At 40.3% G+C, this 15,147-nt stretch overlaps 1 protein-coding gene across 8 annotated transcripts in view; it reads right to left on the reverse strand.

Annotated features, from left to right (window-relative positions):
• Positions 1 to 15,147, reverse strand: part of SYNE2 (spectrin repeat containing nuclear envelope protein 2) — a 332,365-nt gene that overhangs the window by 57,243 nt on the left and 259,975 nt on the right. For all 8 annotated transcript variants that reach the window (XM_082840730.1, XM_082840728.1, XM_082840729.1 and 5 more), the window contains 10 exons: positions 14,288 to 14,440; positions 11,943 to 12,113; positions 11,333 to 11,463; positions 8,358 to 8,562; positions 6,980 to 7,159; positions 6,178 to 6,306; positions 3,904 to 4,058; positions 3,647 to 3,791; positions 2,617 to 2,711; positions 904 to 1,138 (listed from right to left, as the gene is read on the reverse strand). In XM_082840730.1, the coding sequence (XP_082696856.1) occupies positions 904 to 1,138; positions 2,617 to 2,711; positions 3,647 to 3,791; positions 3,904 to 4,058; positions 6,178 to 6,306; positions 6,980 to 7,159; positions 8,358 to 8,562; positions 11,333 to 11,463; positions 11,943 to 12,113; positions 14,288 to 14,440 (1,599 nt within the window). The remainder of the gene's footprint in view (positions 1 to 903; positions 1,139 to 2,616; positions 2,712 to 3,646; positions 3,792 to 3,903; positions 4,059 to 6,177; positions 6,307 to 6,979; positions 7,160 to 8,357; positions 8,563 to 11,332; positions 11,464 to 11,942; positions 12,114 to 14,287; positions 14,441 to 15,147) is intronic.

Consider the following 15,147-nt stretch of genomic DNA (forward strand, 5'->3'; position numbering starts at 1 on the left):
AGGCGCGTGGGCCTCAGTAGTTGTGGCTCACGGGCTCCAGAGCGCAGGCCCAGAAGCTGTGGCGCACGGGCCCAGCTGCTCCGTGGCATGTGGGATCCTCCCGGACCAGGGCCCGAACCCGTGTCCCCTGCATTGGCAGGCGGACTCCCAACCACTGTGCCACCAGGGAAGCCCCTCCTTTAGTTTTTGATTTGTCTGATCTCCCCTACCAATCAGACAAATTAGTGTTTTCTTGTTGGTTTACTGATTTGTCTGATTGCCCCCACGGGAGCAGAGGTCTCCTCTTGGTCCACACCGTATACCCAGCACTTAGAACATTGACCAGCAAAGACCAGATGCTCAGTTAATATCTGAAGCCTAGATAAATGAATGAGGCAAGGAAAGGATTTCAGAAGGGTGCTGTTTTGTTTAGCTGTCCCTCTACAGTGAAGTGTGGTTCGATAGCTCAGTGCAACATGCCCTGGGAACTGCCAACTAATTATTCTAGTCCTGTGCTCATCAAGCAACTTTCTGATTGGAAACATTGTTGCCTAAATGAATTCACCCTCCAAGAGGAAGCAGGAATCCCACTGTAAATTACTACTTTGTGGTAGTCATTTATACATTAGTCAGTGCTTTAAATGTCTGTCACCCCAAACTTCCCCACTCTACCTACCCATCTCCAGTCCGTCTCTACTCCCACAGCCCAAGAGAGCTTCACTATTTCTGGATGAATGGATAAGATTGGGTTTCTGACCCCACCAGGCTAAGGATAAGGCTGAGTAGGGTCCCCATGACCAGCTGGCCTCCCCATCGCAGAAAGCACACTTGAACGTCACAGAAAACACAAAACCTGAGGCGAACGAACATCTTCCAAATCAAGAGCACCCTGCAGTTCCCACACTGCTGCTGCGCATGTCCTACCTTCAGCTCATGGATCAGACTTCTTGTTTGGTGGAGGCTGTAGCAGTCCTGGCTCTTCACTGCAGACAGAAGGTGGCTGGTGTAGGCGAGCAGGCGGAGCAAGTCCCCCTCGGAGGTGGTGAAGTACTGCCACTGCCTCACCAGCTCGTCGATGTCACTCTTCCTCTGCCGAACGCCCTGGGCAGCACTCTGCCACCTCTCCTTCAGCCTTGTGAACTTCCAAACAAATTCCGGTCTTGGGAAAAATAGATGGTTAGAGAATTCTGACCTCAACATGTAGAAAAAATAACTATCAACATGTAATAGGAACTTAGATTTGCTACTTATGTGCACAATTTACATGGAAAAAAACTTCTTTAAATCTGAGCACCATTCCATGTAAACATGATGGGGAACTTGGGGCTGGGGCAGGGGCAGTGTGGGGGTTGGTGAAAGGTGTTTATCACAAGATAATTGCACATGGCCTAGTATTTTCCTGGCATGCGTGACAACCACTGCCTTAAACAAACTTAAGCTGTTTTTGTTTGTTTTTTTTTGTTTTTTTGTGGTACGCGGGCCTCTCACTGTTGTGGCCTCTCCCATTGCGGAGCACAGGCTCTGGACGCGCAGGCTCAGCGGCCATGGCTCACGGGCCTAGCCGCTCCGCGGCATGTGGGATCTTCCCGGACCGGGGCACGAACCCGTGTCCCCTGCATCAGCAGGCGGACTCTCAACCACTGCGCCACCAGGGAAGCCCCTTAAGCTGTTTTAACACAGATTATGCCAAGTGCTTTATGAAAAACTAAACATGGGATCAATGGGAAACAGATGAACAGGTAGGTCCCTTGTAATGTTATCGATTACTTGAGGGTTGTATGCTACATAATTTCAGCAATAAAGAACATGCTTTCTGCAACTACTCAACTATTTATTTCCCAGATGAACAATGTCCTTCACATGATAAATAAGGCCTTTTATTTATTATGGGAAAAGTCATGCTTTGCTGTACTGATCAGATCAAAACTAGTTAATCATCCTGAAATTGGCTTGGATTTTATTACTTCAGAGCTAGGAAAAATGGGTTTTATATTTCTTAGTTATGTTGAAAGAGGATTCAGAGGTATATGGGTGATGATGGGGAGGAAAATAATGCCTATGGAGACATTTGGAGAGGTCATTTAAGGCCAGGCCCCCTCGGGCTCTGTCGGCAATTTCAGCAGCTATGCAAGCAGGTACAGTTACTGTCACCAGGCTGCCTAAGGGGCTCTGCTCAGCCTGACTGGAACTCCCCGGAGACCCCAACCTCGTGTACACAGCATAGAAAGAAGTCTCTTCTTTCACAACTGTGACATAGCTATCTACTGGGAACAGCAGCACTTTGAAATTTATTTTTTAAATAGCAAAACATCATGAGGCTGAAGGCAGAGAGGAAAACACAGTTTAGAAAAATCCTTTGGGGTAAAAACTTAGATAATGGTACTAGGTGGATGGATGCTTGCAAAGCATCTGGTCTGCTAAGCCCACCCATCCACCATAGGGAAAAGGGCCCCTGATGTTTTTATGGCCATGAAGCAAGACTCCATCCTAATATAAAGTCAGAAGACCGGCCCCATGGTGGTCTACCAATGACATGGTCGCAGGCACTGATGTAGTCAAGATTCACATGGTGGAAGGCCCACCAGGCTGCATTGCCTTCCACATGCCCACAACCATTACGAGTCCCAAAGAGCTTACCTCTTCTCTATTTCTGCTGTGTCCAGGAGTTGTAAGCATTGGGTGACATAAGAGTCAGCAATTGTCTGGTTTATAGAAACTTCAGCTTCTAACATCTGTATATGAATTAAAATATGGGAATTGTTTTTGTGAATTTCCTAATAAAATCTAAGCTCACAGAGGATATGTGAGGTGATTAATTTTCAAAAGATTTGAGGCTAACTGCAAAAAATGTTTAATCATCACAACAGTACCTATGAATATAATTAGAAGCAAATAGGTCTAATAATAACTACACCTAAGGCCCATTATTGGGCTTTTTCTACTTGTTAGGCACTGAGTAAAACATGCATTGTCTCACTTATTCCTCAACCTTACGACTTAAGTAAATACTATCAGACTCATCTGAAGAGGAGGAAACTAAGATGTTCAGTAACTTATCAAAGTCACCCAGCTTTGCCTGGACAGATTTCATTTTCAGTGGATGATCTTAATGTAACAATGCAGACTTAAATCAGTTACACTAAAAAGTTACAACACACTAATCATGCACATTTTGGAAATGCAGGGTCTGCCTATAACCACCAGGAGTACTCTCAAATATACGTCAGCATCAGCATGGGGAAACTCCTCCGTGAAATTATTAATGCTACAATTATAATTATACCGGGCGCTTCAATACTTTACAAAACTATTCAGTGAAAATGCAAAGATGGCTTGAAGTATTTTAACATGCTCTTGGTAAAGTGGTACCGTGTTCGCATTATGCAAAAGCAACGTTGTGCTAGAAGCTTCCATCTACTGTAGAAAATCTAGGAGTTCTGTCATTAATAAAATAGAGCAGCAAAACAAAATTTTGAAATTTATGAAATGTGTGACAATTTTACAAATGATCAACCAACAACTGAATTTGCTCAAAGATATATATTCTGTGTTTAGGGGTTGAGGATTGATAGGTACTCTCTGTATTTTACTTTATTTAATCTCTCTTCCCCTGAGTCCTGCCCCAGGCTGAGGGGTCCAAGGTGGCAGAGAGCACAGGTTTATTTACCTCATACGTTTTCTGCTGTTCCAGGAGAGCAGGGAGGCTGTCAGCAATGTTCACCTTGAGCATCTCTTCTATCTTCTCCAAAAGCTGGACCCATTTTTCACAGCAATAAAGAAACTTTTGATTCAATCCAATCCCCTGAAGTTCACTACGAAGGTTTAAAAACAAACAAAACAGAGCCATATAACAATGACATTACTGGGCTCAACTGTTAATTTTGCCTTAATTGAAACAGAATGGGAGAGCTGGGCTGTTCTGACCTGTAGCGTTCCAGTGCTGTCGCCGTGGCCCGAATCCATTGCCGGTTCACATTTTGTAATGTCTTGACAGCTACGTCACTAAGTGGGAGCTTGAGGCTTACTTCATTCAAATGCTCAATAGCAGGTGACTGGGCTGTCAGTGCCAGCACATGATTCTGTGAAAAAGAAATTAAAGTCCAGATTTTTGGATGCCAATAAGATATCTGGATTATGAAAAGGCTTCAGAAATCCTACAGACCTTCCTTATCTCAAAGAAGAGGGAAAACTGGGGCCTAAATAGGTAAACGACTTGCCCACAGTCAAATAGCTAGTTAGTGTCAGAATCGGACCTGAACCCAGATCTCTCGATCCTGTGCCTTTTCTAGAACAAGCTGCACACATGGCCAGAACTGAAATAGCCCAGGAAATAGAAAGTGATCTCAGATTTTTGTCTTTGAAGAAGATGGAAATGAGCTTTCTTTTTTAAAGGACTCATTCTGGACCTTCACGTCCCATTTAGTCTGCCAACAACTTGACCTTCAACAGAACATGCAGTTTATTTACAAAGTAAATGAAAATTCAATCCTTAAAATAACCCTAGCAAAGCGTGGTAGTTACACATCAATATTATGGTGAAATCACAGGAAAGCAAACTCACCGAAATTTTATCTTTAAGACAATATTCCAGGGACAGCCTCTAGGACAACAATATATTAAGCAAACATCCTTCACCATATCCATGTTCTCACTACAGAACTCTGCCACAATAGTCTAGGTCAGGGTCAACAAACTTTTACTGTCAAGGGCGAGATCATAAATATTTTAGCCTTTTATGACCCATATGATCTCTGTTGCAAATATTCAACTCTGCCCTTGCAGCATGAAAACTCCCATAGACAGTACGTAAATGGTGGAAGGGCATGGCTGTGCCAGTAACACCTTATTTACAAACCAGGTGAGGGGCTGCATTTAGACCATGTGCCATAGTTTGCTGACTCTTAATCTAGGTTATGAATATTGGTCCTTAGGAGGGTGCAAGATCCAGAATTCTTTCATTCTTCCATTCATCTATGTTAACTATACTAAACTTACTAAGGTAATAAAGAAGGAAAAAATTATACCATTAATTTAATAGGGCATTTTACTTTTTGATCTTCAACTAACCAGAAAAATTCAATTCATCCCAATAGCCAACTGCTAGATTATTTTAGTTCACTGAAGCTAACTAGTAAAGACTTCAAGATTTAAAAGTCTACTAAAATTACTGAGGCATATTACTAAAATAGATCTCATGACCCAGCAATTCCATTCCTGGGTATATATTCAAAAACAACCAAAAACACTAATTTGAAAAGATATATGCAACCCAATGTTTGTAGCAGCATTATTTACAACTGTCAAGATATGGAAGCAACATAAGTGTCCATCGACAGATGAATGGATAAAGAAGATGTGGTACATATATACAACGGAATATTACTCAGCCATAAAAAAGAACAAAGTTTTGCCACTTGCAGCAATATGGATGGATTTGGAGGGCATCATGCTAAGTGAAATAAGTCAGACAGAGAAAGACAAATACTATATGATATCACTTATATGTGGAATCTAAAAAATACAACAAACTAGTGAATATAACGAAAAAGAAGTAGACTCACAGATGAAGAGAAAAAACTAGTTGTTACCAGTCGGGGGGGGCAATACAGGAGTGGGGGAGTAGGAGGTACAAACTATTGGGTATAAGATAGGCTCAAGGATGTATTGTACAACATGGGGAATATAGCCAATATTTTGTAGTAACTGTAAATGGAAAGTAACCTTTAAAATGTATAAAAATTTAAAAATTGAAAAAGAGAAATAATCGACAAATAAATTGTATATATTTAAAGTGTATGGGACTTCCCTGGTGGTCCAGTGGTTAAGACTCCGTGCTCCCAATGCAGGGGCCCTGGGTTCGATCACTGGTCAGGGAACTAAACCCTGCATGCCACAACTAAGAGCCCGCATGCTGCAACTAAAAATCCTGCATGCCACAACTAAGACCTGCCACAGCCAAATGAATAAAATAAATAAATAAATAAATATTAAAAAAATAAAAAAGCAAAAAAAAAAGTGTAAAAAAAAAAGATCCCTATGTTGTCATACTTTTCTAGATCTTAGGGAAAACAGGTCAAGAATGAATGGCATATCAATGACTGTGCTCAAGAGTTAAGATGCACATAGATGACAGTAATTCACTTATTTTTTATTTTATGGTGAACCTGACCCCTTAGGAATGACAAATATTGGCAATACCAGGAATAAGTCAGGATTTCCTTCTTTTTCTTGCTGGTAGAGTTTATCCAAATTCTCTTCTTCATGTGTAATGAGACCTTTTAAAGAGTCCAACTGGTCCCCAAAATCCTTGAACTGTGATAGAACAAACTAGAACAAGAGAAGTTTTCATTAGAAACAATTTTCATGTGCATCTATAACAGAATCAAGTGCAGCCTTGTGATAAAAGTCCAAGCTGTTTTCAGCCCTAACCAGTTCATTATCTTGAATCCAGAACCCTCCTGATACGCACTTTGTGCCTTTGGCAAAGTATGAAGCCTTCACAGGGATGGAAAGATCAGTTGCTTGACAGGGGCACCTAGAGGAATCCTGCTAGCTAAATATTTTTTCCCCGCTGTGTGATATTGGAGCCCCATGGCCTTCTATTCAGCTTTTTGATAATTCATGCACTAAAGGCTTTTCAAAAAGTGAACAAAATACATAACGAATGGTCGTGCTTTAAGCAGCTACTCTATGACTCAATTACCCAACTTGGAAATTCAAATAACTATGAGATCTGAACAGTGCATGAAATATATCACTTTAACATGTTCAATAAAGAAGAAATGTATGCTTAAGATCTGCCCATTGCCCATGTGACTGAAGAATCACATGACTGGAGAATCATGTCAAATGGTAGATATGTTTAGGGCATCTTTATTCTGTGGTTTCCCTAAGGTGCAGCCCACAAAGCACTAATAACTATCACTTCGCAAGATATAAGGAATTGAAGGGAGTGTGCAAATGTCCAAGACTTCAAGTTGAATAGAAAACTAAGATGAACCTTAAATTCATTTGCTTTCATAAGCAGCATCTTTTCCAAGTAGGAAGCCCTCTGGAGGGAGTGCATTTGATCAGAGAGGAGCACGTGGGTGTTGGGCTCTGCAGGCTGTGGGAGTCGATCCAGGAGAGTGGAATCTTGGAGAAAGGCTTCTTTTGTCTTCTGCACATCATGCTGCAGCTCCTGGAGAAGAAAAAAGTGATCGCAAAACATTTCCTCCTCCTTTCCCAACAAAAATCCCCAATTCATGCCACTCCATCAACACCTAGGAGAATTTCTGCCCTGAAATAGTGGGTGTGGCTTTTTGTTACTGTTTATTTTAAAGAGATAAAAAAGCTAAGCCTTCTTTATATGATATCACTGGTGCTGTTCTGAAATTTGTCAGTTCAGAGCTAAAAGTAACCATGGATAAATAGAGTTGGGGCTTCTAGTTTACAGAAACTGGAGATGACTTGGGTACAGTCTTATGTTTTATATTTCTAGTCAGTGAACACTTTAAGGATCTGCTTCAATGCATTTTAAGAATCAATCCAACCCCGTCCTCTGCCTGACACTTTGTGACATAAATAGATTCATTTGCAGAGAGCACAGAATTTCATTGACCAAGACGATTTTAGGGCTGGTCCAGAAATATTGCAACTGTGTGAAATTTCTGTTTTTGTTGTTTTTTAAATGCCAACAGATTAGATAGAAGTTGATCAGAAATATGGTTCATATCTGTTGGATTCTTATCTCTAATTTAATTGGTTAATACTTCTTTATTTGACCTATAGTATTAAAAGATACAAAATGTACCTGGTCACCTAGTTTAAAACTAGAAAGTATTTGCTTTCTAGGCATTCATTAACATAATAGAATAAAACCACAGAGGAAAGTACACAACTCTTAAATAATAGTCTAAAAATCATTATATCCACAGAAAAGCCTTATTAACATGGTGGTGAATCTAAATGATTACTCATTTAGATTAGATAATTATTTAGATTATTTAGATAATTATTCATGATTATTTCTAAATCAAGAGATTCATCATCTACTATTCTTAGATGACCACATTCAGCTGATACATTTCTGCTTTTATTGGAGACTTTGTATGAAGCTTTGGCTTTAGAGATTTTCCTGCTAGAGTGAAAGGGGAGATTTGGAAGGAGGTGGTGTCAGGTGCCCCTGACCCAGCTACCTGCTGCGTGGCCCTCACCTCTGAGCCGCCACCTGGCTCTCCCAACCCCACACGTCCCTGTCTTGCCTGTGTCCTACATGGTCTGCTCACACACCTGTCCTGACCCACTCCTCCCTCCCTGTGGTCTGTCTAGTCCCTGGGTCATGGCCCTGTCTGTCAGGCTGTCTTGGCCTTGGTTTTCCCAATGGGCTTAACGCCTACCTTTACGGCCTGCAGGGCTGGGGGCAGGATCTCTGCCAGGTTGTTTCCAGATGTGTTGATGTTTGCGAGCTGTTGGTACTTTGCTTCCTGCTGCTCCAGTCTTGCTGCAGCTTCAGCGTGAGCACTGTTATACGCCTTCCAGAGCTGTAGCGGGCTCTGGGCCCTCTGCAACTGGTCTGCAATGTCTTGGTTTACCTGCGTCCACCTGTCAGGGCAACATGAACAACAGGAACCCCATCCATCCTTTCCTTTGCAGCAAAAGCACAGCGCCCACACTCTACCCATAAGTTAAGAGCAGATAAATTAAGAAGATGTGTTAATGTCTTTTCAAAATTAATGCCATCATTAATATATAAACAGAATTCCAAATTAGGATACTTCATTGACTTTATAATTCTCAACAAAACCCACAAAATTTGTGACTGGCAGGAAACACCTATTGTATGATGAATGTCTCTTAGGCAAAGGTGAAGAAAGTACTGAACTGTTTGCCTGATGAAACTTCCTCCACATGGGAGGGCCTCCTGTTTTATAGAGGGGGTCTTTAAGTAGGCCTTATTTAAATTGTGTTTATGTCAAATTTATTTTCTAATTACAAAAGCAACATGTTCCTTATATAAAAGTAGAAATAAAAAACAATATATTTTCCTACTTCTCAGCAAAGGGTATTTATTTCCTATGATGTTCTAAATTTGCTAATGTTTTGTAGAAATACGGGATGGTGTAGGACTAATTTCTCTGTGGATTGAGAGAAGAAAATGGCAGATCTTACCTGGTACTTGATAATATTTCATTTGTTCTTTAGAGAAAAGTTAATTCCTGTGTATTCTCTTTCTACTTAGGCCAATTTGCATCAGAAAGTTACTCACTTGGTAAAACTGATCTTAGTCACATGAGAAGAGAAAATTGCGTAGCCCTCAAAGGAGGCTAGCACACAATCTATGAGGGAAGGCAGCAGCAGAGTACCCAGGCCCCAGATTTACATAGCTGGTCTCCATGGTGGGGGAGGGCCAGGCTAAAAATCAACTCTGGAGTCCAGGCAAACTTAACTAGAGCTGTTGATGAAACCCAGTTAGAGACCTCGCTTTTAGAGTAGATACCACCAAGTTATGAACAATTGCAAATATTAAAAGTCTTTTTGCATCCATGAAAATCAGCTAATTTTGTGGTGCTGGCACATTCATTGGTTGTATGATTTGTTTTTGGATTCTCATTTATATGCACTGTTAAACTGCTACAAAAACTAAAAATCGTAATAATAAGAAAAATAAGAAGTTATTTTCTGTAATACATTTTTCATTCTATTAAAATTGAAAAAAGTAGAAATTAAAAATTTTTGGTTTTATTCCATACTATGGACTGTAATATCTTGCCTTTCTTTCCCATTTAACTTAAAAAATTTTTCCCATGGGGGGAAAAAAAATTTTCCCATTAATAAAAAATACGTAAGCCTAAGTTTAAATGGCTGTACATAATGGTCTATAAATGGTCTTTTTTTGTTTAATTACCAAATTCCAGCTTAGTATGGATATTGGAATAATTTTCAATTTTTGCTTGCAAAAATAATGCTCAGATAAACTTTGTTCAAAGGATTTTTTCTGTATTTCAAGATATTGGTCTTAAATTAGACTTCTTAGAGAATTATTGGGTCAAAGAATATAAATATGTAAATATTTTTAAGGTTATGGGTATATGTTCAAACTGCTTTCTGAAAGCATTATAATATTTACATTCTCACCCAAAACACATGAGAATGCTTGTTTCACAATATCCTCAACCCCGCTGAGTGGGCGAAAAAGGTGACAAATGGCATAATTGCTTTACTTCTTTGTATTTCACAAATCTTCTCAGAACCACCTGTTTTTAAACAAGATTTTCCCCAATTATAAATACAACATATGCTCACAACCCCCCACAAAACATGTGTGTTTAAATCTATCCATACCTATATTGAGATTGTCTACCCATCTACCTACCTACCTACCTACCTGTCTACAAAGAGAAAGTAAAAAAAAACACCTGACATCTCATTAATCTAGAGATATCTACTGTTGGCATTTTGGTGCTATTTTCTTCAGTCGTTTTCAATATGCCTTCTGATATATTCTTGTGCCAACAACTGAATGTGTATGTGCACTGGTGACAACTGAATCCCTTTAATAGCAACCTGAACCACCATATGTTTTGAGGGAGGCCCCCATTACTGTATGTGAAATTAGATACGTGTCTGTGTTTATCTTTACCCTCCCTCCTCCCCCTCTTCCACTAAGGACTGGATCTAGGGCTGAGGACACCACTGCAGGGTACATAAATGTGGTGTCCCTTGTTCAACATATATTCAAAATTGGTTTATAGGAGAGGTTGAATCTGCAGGAAGGAAGGGTGGAGAAGGCCACTGAGGGTAGCTTAATCTCTTCACCACTGTCTGGAACAAATCAGCTTTGGGCCAACTTTCATATCCCATCCAGCTATATAAAAGCCTCACAATCAACCAGGGCCACACTCCTTGGAAGGAGTTTTCTATCATAAGTAGTTCATCAAAGAATGCCTCCCAACCTCACAAATATCTCCTGAGATGTATTCTAACATCCCCTTACTTCCACCTTATAATGTTTCCAGTGAGACAGACTGCCCATCTGGCCACCCCTTAGCCTGTTTCTCCCTGTTGATTTTGGTGCCCTTGAGGATCGCATTGGGCATTTAGCCTATGCCCACTGAACGAGGCTACACTGGGGCTGTACTTAGGACATTTCTAGATTGATTATACCAAACATTTGTACAAGGCAAGTAACAGCCTTCACAACGTCAAATCTTACGTGAACAAGATCCTTCCAAGCAGGAGAGACCAGAATAGTATGAAACCAGTTATCTCAGATGATTAAGAAGGCTTTACCCAGCCTACGTCCCTTCATTTGTCACACGTCATTAAGATAAAAATATCTGCTCTACCATTCAAATTGCATCTTAAAGTGTACCTTGTGTGAGTATTTTGGCATTTCTCTTGAATTATTTCAGCAACTGAGGGGCAGTAATCTTTGAGTTTTCCAATAACCTCCTGGAGTTTCTTCCAACTCCCTTCACTGCTCTCAGCTTCATCTTGAAGAGTCTAGGAGGACAGAGCAGGAATGTCAGTTGCAGAACAGCCTGGCCTTGTCCAAAGAAGGCAGCAGCTGGTCAACACTTGCCGCTGTACCACAATAATGTTAACACTCAAACTTTAATAGGACAGGGATAAATTACCAGAAATGTGAAGAAGAAAACTGAGAAGGCATTCTTTCATGGGGCTAGCACTTGAAATAGCATACTTAAAAAAAAAAAAACACCCCAAACCCAAACCTTTAAATTGTGAAATAATATGGACATGAAAGATGAAGAAACATTCACAGTATACTTGTACCAAGTTTCACTCATTTGGTTCATGTCATTCATTTTGAAATTTCAAGTTATACTTTTGATGCTGCTGTTTAAAATACTGTTTCGTGTTTCTCTGTGGAGAACATAACAGTAATTGTGTTCATTTCTGTGCTTCCTTCCATTGGAGATTTTCTGCCAATAATGCATTGTACCAAGATCTGGTTAATATACCTGAAGGTTCTGCACCTGGCACCTCAAGGCCTCTAGTGATAAAACCACAGGTTTGCTGTGTTCCATGCAGTACCAGAATCGGATCGTCATCATATTCACTTCATCATAGAGTTTATCATAAGTCTTCCACTCCTGTAAAACAGACTGCATGGAGGTCTTGAGCTCATTGACCTATACAAAAAGTAGAAACATATTTAGGAAATCATCGACAAGAGGCTCTCTCATCTTTTTTGTTTCCCCCTCCTAAGGACTCTACCACCGTATCCAATTTAGGCATTTTAATTTGAGAGTGGAGCTTCAGTGATTCACTGAAGGTGAGAAGGGTGGGTCAATGAACAAGAAATATCAAAGAAGGCTAAGTTTTAGAGTAGCTGAATGGAAAAGAGCCCTGAGACCAGAGCCCCCAGCACAGAGAGAGTTCAGCCTACAGAGGGAGAGCCCAGGGAAAAAAACACTGATTGAGGAATCAGAATCTCAGAATATACATTTCAGGGACACCCTATTAGCTTTCTGACCTTGGGCAAGTTATTTAATCCTTGAGTCTATTTCTTCATCCACAAAACAGATATAATAAATGAAAACATAAAGAAAATAGTGTCTGTGAAAATGCTCTGAAAACTGTAAAGCATTATAAATGTGAAATGTTAACCTGTGTTACCTGGTACTTAAGTCTGGTTACTACTGGAGAGCAAGCAAAACTTGGAGAGCATCATGGTTGGCCAAAATGATGGGCAAGTGCCAAGTAGGAGGAAATGCAATGGTGGCCATATTTTATTCTTTAATGTGTTTTGATAACTATGAAAGGTTGAAAACTGAAGCATTTAAATGACCTCTGACACAATCGAGAATATACAAGTATATAAATCTTTATATATTATGTAAAGAACACTTATAGCTCAACAATAAAAAGACAACCAAACTCAAAAATGCACAAAGGATTGAACAGCCATCTCTCTAAAGCATATATACAAATGGCCAATAAGCATATGAAAAGACACTCAACATCCACAGTCATTAGAGAAATAGAAATCAAAACCATGAGATACCCCTTCACATCCACCAGGATGGCTATAATCAAAGTTGGATAATAACTAGTACTGGCGAGACTATGGAAAAATGGGAACGCTCATACACTGCTGATGGAAGTGCAAAGTGGTGCAGCTTCTGTAGAAAAGTTTGGCAGTCCCTCAAGAAGCTAAATACTGTATAGAGTTACCATATGACCCACTAATTCTACTCTTAGGTATATGCCCAAGAGAACTGAAAGCATATGTTCACAAAAAAACCTATACACACACATTCTCAGCAGTGTAGGAGGGTTTTAATGTCTCCATATCCTTGTCAACACTTGTTACTGTCTGTCTTTTTATTGCAGCTATCCTCCTGCAGCCTGTGAGCATCTTGAGGGTAAGAACCATTTATTTTCTTATCATTGCACCCTTGGCAGTGAGCACAGTGCCTCACAAAAGATATGTTAACAAATGACTCACACAGATATGTTAAGCTCACCCCTACTTTTCTGCCTGAGCCCTGGGGGAAGAATGAGGCTGAGGGTCACCTATGGATTTCATTTACATGGGTTATTCCCAATTCTCCCTTGGAATAAATGGTTGAATGTAGATTTTAGTAGATGACAAATAATCCACAATAAAGACTCTCTGGGAAACATGGACACACCTATAATAGGTTAGTATTTACAATTTCTCCCTCCATTTGTGGGGAAATGTCAAAGTTGCAGTGTCTGAGGATGCCTGTCCTTTGTCTTTTGGTGTTCTTCCTCCCAGAAGGGGTAAATGCAGACTTTGACATGCCTTTCATACAATTACCAGATGTCTTCCACAGTCTTCTATGCTTTCTCCTCACCACATGCTGTTTCTCCCCACCTCTGGAGTTTTCCCTAGGCTGACCATGCTTCTAGCTTAATAGAGGCTACATGCGATAGGATCATGCCCTCCCTGAGGCATCTCCCTGGGTGTGGGGAATCTGAGCTGCTTCTTCATAACTGCTCCTGTATATCTGGCCAAGAAACAACGCCAGATGCTCTGCTGGGTTTGGGGTTGGGGGTGGAGACATTTTTGTGTGTGTGAGTACATTAGACAAAACAAAGATAACCAGGTGGACTTCTAGCTTGCCAAGGATGTGGGAATTTGGTGACTTTGCCTCTGAGTATCCAGTGAAGGAAAAAAATAAGAGAGATCTGAAATGTTTTTCTCTACTTCACTTCAGTAGTTTTCACAGCAACTTTTCAGTTTTTGGTATGGAGCGAGTGTCCATTATCAAACAAGAAATAAGGTAAAAGAAGGATACGTGGAGAGAAATAGTACGCTGTAAATGAATTCTAGTACCTGGTTGATAACACTGTTTTTCTTTTGAAATAACTCATCAATTCTAGATGCTGTATCTTCCAGCAATGGCATTGTCCCACTCTCTGAAGTCAGGTAACTTTGTCTCAATTCATCCAATGCTTTGGATTTAACTGCAAGTTGATTTTCTATATCCTGGAAGGGCAAGAGGAAAAGGTTTTCATATGCACAATATTACAAAACAATTAATAAGGGGTAAGAGGTAGGAGTCTGCACTTTTCAAGTAATAATGCCAATAGAGTATATAATTTAATAACATTACACAGAAGACATTTTAATCATATCACACTCTCAATTCAATTTTTACAGTGAAATTTTGTAATATGAATTTACAATATTACAATATGAGGTTTTACAATACTTTCCATTATTACATGGCTCTAGATTTTAGAAGAGTCTAGGTAGCAAGTCCTTATCATCATGGTATAGTAGAAAGAGTCTAGGAGATATAGTTTCCATTCCACGTCTGTCCTGTACTGGCTGTTGGACCAAGCGTTAAGTCATCAAACTGCCAAGTCTGCATTTTCCCATCTGGAAAATAGTGACGACATCCCAGGCCTGAGTAACTTAGCACTCAGGTGAAAGCAGGGCGGCCGGCTGGGGGTGCTAGAGCACTGAGCTTCCAGTCAGGAGGTGGCTGTAAACACTCTAAAATGGAAATGGCTAGTGGGTAGTTAGAAACAGGATACGACCATCTGAAAAGATCTCTTATGGAGGTGTTGCTGCCCATATACTATATCCAGTATCATTCTGTAACCTTCTAAGTAGAACAGGGGTCTGAGCCGACTTTCCAGCCCCAACAGTGAGAAGCTCCATGCCTTTCTGTAGGCGGTGCAGAACCC

The sequence above is a fragment of the Leucopleurus acutus genome (assembly GCF_964270905.1).
Source record: "Leucopleurus acutus genome assembly, chromosome: 1".
NCBI classification, from domain to species: domain Eukaryota; kingdom Metazoa; phylum Chordata; class Mammalia; order Artiodactyla; family Delphinidae; genus Leucopleurus; species Leucopleurus acutus.